Below are 4670 nucleotides of genomic sequence, written 5' to 3'. Positions count from 1 at the left end.
TTAAAGTTTGTGGAGGTTTCAGCCCATATTTGGCTGTCTCCAAAGCAGAGTAGCACATGGCAGAGGGCAACACTTCAAGGTGGTGGACAACAGCAAAAGTAACAAGAGCACAAGATCGGGGAGGAACAAACCTTTTTCTCCCTTATACTGTAAGCAGGCTATCTTGCACAGGCTCAGGATAAATACAAAGTAAGGACCCTGGCCTCCTGCTCAGTCACTTAGTTAACCTTCTAAACTTTTCAAATTAACCCAAGCAACAACATCCTAGAGCAGGAAAGGGATATGCTTTTATCCTAGGGTATAGAACTGCTGAGTTACTTAGTTAAGCTTTTAGACTCAAGTTGACACAATGTATCAACCATAACATATACATTTACATGATGTTGAACCTGAAAGAATTTTTATACCAACCTATGAAATAGTGTCTCTTGTTGCATAATGTCACTACTGAATTAGTTTCCTTCATTTGATTATTTCTGCATTCAATTGTCAGATTTTACAAATCAATCTGTAAGCATACTGTGAAAATTTTTGTAAGACTGAAGAAACTTGAACATGGCCTAATTTACACAGTTTCCTTGTCATATTTCTGCTCCCATATCAACTCTTAAGAAGTACTGCTTTTCCATATAAATGCAAATTACCTTAGATTTCTTGAGCAATTTTTGCATTCTTCTTCCATTTGCTTGTTTTGCCAAGTCCTTCCTGAATTGTAGCAAAAGAAATACAAAAAGTCACCATATCGTTATACAAAAATTAGCACTTATCAAGTTATATTCATAGTACAATATAAACAGGGCTGAGATATTGTTCAAAATATTTTCACATTCTATTTAATGCATCTGTACTCATCAGTAAGAACCAATGCTCTCTCATTGTATATATGAGAAAAATGATGTCATCCTTACCTATAGCATTTATATTCCTAAATGTTTCCCACATCACATCTCTGTAGAGCTTCTTTTGGGATGGATTCAGCAGAGCCCACTCATCCTTGGTGAAGTTCACAGTTACATCCTCCAGGGTCATTACCTCCTAAATAATCACATACATATGTCTCCTGAAAGAATGTTGACACTTATACTGTCAGAACTTGAACTCTTCTTGAAAAAGCTGAATTGAGGCTGTGCTTTCAGATATAAACTCCATGTCTCTGCCACCAACCCCATGTGTGTGCACATAGTTTCATATGCGATTCTGATGCTAGATTGCCTCTCTCTGTCACAGCAAGAGCAGATTAGGACCAGTGGTGCCCTGATAGTTTCACAGAAATTGCATTTCTGTATTGTTTCTAAAGTAGAGCTCATAGAGGCAGCATGTAAGTCACCAATGCCCAAATATGGAATCAGAAAAATATCTAATGAATGTTTTGAGGGATCACAGATTATACATATTCAAATCTGATTATTCATAGAGTTAAGTTATTCTTTCTTGTATTGTACATAGGCGCATTTTGAAATCTAAATCTGGGGGTAGCCTGCTTACAATTAGGGGAGGAAAAGAGGCTTATTCCTCTCCTTTTTTGCTCTTGCTGCTTTTGCTATCTTGTGCCACCTTGAAGTGTTGCCCCCGTGCCATGCCACCCTGCCTTGGAGCCAGCTGATTATGTACGGAAACCTCCACAAACTGTAAGCTAAATAAACCTTTCCTTCCTTAATTTTGGGTATTGGGCATTTTGTCTCAGCACGGAGAGAAAAGTAATCAAGACAAACACAAAATATATTCAGGAGATACTTTACACATAAGCCATAACACCAGGTCTGCTGTTGAAAGGAAAGTCAGGGGACACAAGCCAGCCTAGTGCTACTCAAACACAAACATCATGCGACAGTCAGCAGATCCACCCAAACTGTGCAGTTGTCAGGACCCAATATGATGATAAGTAGGGGAGCAGGCACTGAGCAGCCCAAGACAGTGCTTTGGACATGGTTAAATCACCTCATTTGCACAGCACAGGATGCTGGGGGCCTGGCAGTTTCTCAGCCTCATCCTGAAAGCCAGAAAAGAATAAGGGCATAAAAGCAGCAGTAACATACAGGAACAAGACTCCTCAGTTGATGCAGAGGTCTAGGGCCTGTCAAGGCTCTGTCAATATGTCACTGACTTTATGCCTCCACCACAGCCTCATTCCTGTCTTGGGTCACTGAAACCTGCACATTACCATTAAAGGACTAGAAATCTCTCAAGGCCCTTCCCATCCAACCTGCCATCAGGAAGTGTCACAGAACCAGTCACTGTGAGCCAGCTAGTGTGGCTCTCATCAACACACTGGGAGCTTCTGACTTGGGTTCCTGAAAGAGGAAGATTCCTCTCTCTGGACAGCGTGCTTGCTTAGACAGGTACCAACCTTTCTTCACACGCTGCACTTCTGCTCCATTTCCTGCCCTCTGAGCCAAAGAAGGACAAGTGAAAATATACACTACCTCTTTGGGAGGAACACAAACGATGGAGGATAACAAAAACAATTTCTAACACAGGCTTCCTCCCGGGCTATCAACTTCACCCAGCATGAGGGATCACAGCACTTCCTCCAAGATTTCCAAGAACTGCCACTATCTTACTGTACTCAAAGGGCTCTTCCTAATTGTTATCCATGATAATCAACTCACAAGTTTAACCTTGCATTTGCAGATTCAGTATCTCATGGAGTAAATTACAAAATCAAAAGAAGTAGTGGGTCACAGGCTAGGACAGCACACAATGGAATAGATGGAAATGTCTGAAGTTCTCAGAGGATCGACATCCCAATGAGGCTCTTGCATTTTATTGTGTAGTGTTTGCCATACCTTATTTCTTAATCTGCTTATTTACAGCAAATACAAAAATATGCTATAAAGAGAATATAATGATCTAAAACATGAAAAATTGAAATATACTAACATTATTCTGTAAAATTAATGAAGATGAAAGAAAAAGAAACATTTCAAGTGCATTGGACAAGCAAACTTCTTTTTCTAAGATCACAAGTACATAGAAATTGAATTCTGAGTACTGATCATGTTCTTCACCAGAAGGACCAGAACAACTGTTGAAAGCAGCAGCACCCTCAATCACTTCCTTATGAGGCAGGGTTATCGAAGCATTTAGCACAGTAATGTTCCTATCATATAATTGTTGCACTTCAAAGTCTGAAAGTCTTTCCTTCTTCTACTCATTTATTTCATCAAGGTTAAGTCTGACCCAGAGTCTTGTGAAAGGTCATCTTGAGGATCAGCCTGAAAGGGATCGTAGTAAACCACATGTCTATGTGGAAGCAAAAACCTCTAAGCCATTTGCATGAGATACGGCTATCCAAACTTTCCAGAATTTGTCACCATCAACAGTCCTTTTAGAGCTGCTCTATGTACAAAAAGATACAGAAAGAAATCTCTGTATCCCAGGGTCCAAGAAGGAGGAGTACATTCCCATTCCACCCGCTTTTCAATATGGGTCTCATCAAGTTAAGAGAAACAAAGATGTTCAATCCCAGTCTTTCATACTAAAAAAGCACCCTTGTCTTCCTTCTGAGTTCACAAATGAAGTAGAGAGAAAACATTGTGAGATATTATTCTTATTAGAAAACAGAGCTGTGCATAGTAGCAGTGATAGTAAACTTGCCAAGCATGCATAACACCCTGGATTCAGCCCTCATATTGGAATAAAAAAGCAAACAAAGATAGCAGAAAACTTACTTTCACATGAGAAAAACGTACACATCACCTAATCATGTGATATGTATGGCAAGTGAATTTGATTTTGCTTCACAAATTTTCATTGGTACCTCTACGCAGACAGAAGTAACATACAACACATGAAAATAAAATCTCAAATGAATGTAAGAATGTCTAGAGCCAGGTGTGGTGGCACACGCCTGTAATCCTAGCACTCAGGAGGCTGAGGCAGGAGGATCGTTGTGAGTTCAAAACAAGCCTGGGCTACAAAATGAGCTCAAGGCTAGCCTGAACTGCATAAGGAGACCTGCCTCAAAAAGATTTAAAAAAGAGTATATTGGAGTCCAAAACATGTGCTGTTGTGTTTACCATGAGTCACCATCTTGATGTTACCAAGGGGTAATATATTGAGTCACCCTATTAACAAAAATTATGATATTCTCTGTTGGTGCTCATGATAAAAGTGTTGATGTTTCTACCTTTCAAGAAATTACAGTAGTTATAGATCTGCATTCCAAAATTAGCAAGAGTCCAATTTTTCAAAAGTATATTATACTGCATATGCAATTAATCTCGAATTCACAAACACATATTTATAGCTGGACGATTCCAAGGATGTCTTTCTGAATTGCTCTATTATATACTCAACAGATACAAATTGCAACTTTCTTAATATGAAAACAGATTGATGATTTTTAGCTTAAGCAAACATAGTGTCCTTGACATAGAGTACAAAAACACCCACACCTATGTTCTCCAAAATATACCACATACTAACCCACAAAACATAAATAGAAAAGAACTGAAATTATCCCATGCAAATTATCTGACCATAGTGCAATGAAACCAGAAATCAACAGCAAAAGAAACCACAATAATGCTATAAATACTTGGAAACTAAATAACACCCTACTCAACAACAAATGCGTCCCAGGTAAAATTAAGAAAAAAAATAAATAAATAAACTGAATCTACAACTCAATGATAATACTGATACAAAATATTGGAACTTATGGGATG

At 38.7% G+C, this 4670-nt stretch overlaps 1 protein-coding gene across 1 annotated transcript in view; it reads right to left on the bottom strand.

Moving 5' to 3' along the window:
* The window catches only part of LOC102006839 (zinc finger protein 709-like), a 20385-nt gene that overhangs the window by 6460 nt on the left and 9255 nt on the right, over positions 1-4670 (bottom strand). Inside the window, exons 2-3 of the mRNA XM_005413501.2 lie at positions 909-1035; positions 645-705 (exon numbers count right to left, since the gene is read on the bottom strand). Of these exons, the coding sequence (XP_005413558.1) occupies positions 645-705; positions 909-1035 (188 nt within the window). The remainder of the gene's footprint in view (positions 1-644; positions 706-908; positions 1036-4670) is intronic.

The sequence above is a fragment of the Chinchilla lanigera genome, unplaced genomic scaffold (genome assembly GCF_000276665.1).
Source record: "Chinchilla lanigera isolate Chin_1 unplaced genomic scaffold, ChiLan1.0 scaffold00168, whole genome shotgun sequence".
Taxonomy (NCBI): Eukaryota; Metazoa; Chordata; class Mammalia; order Rodentia; family Chinchillidae; genus Chinchilla; species Chinchilla lanigera.
Note: the sequence above shows the minus strand (reverse complement) of the source record. Positions and strands in the feature narration are given on the sequence as shown.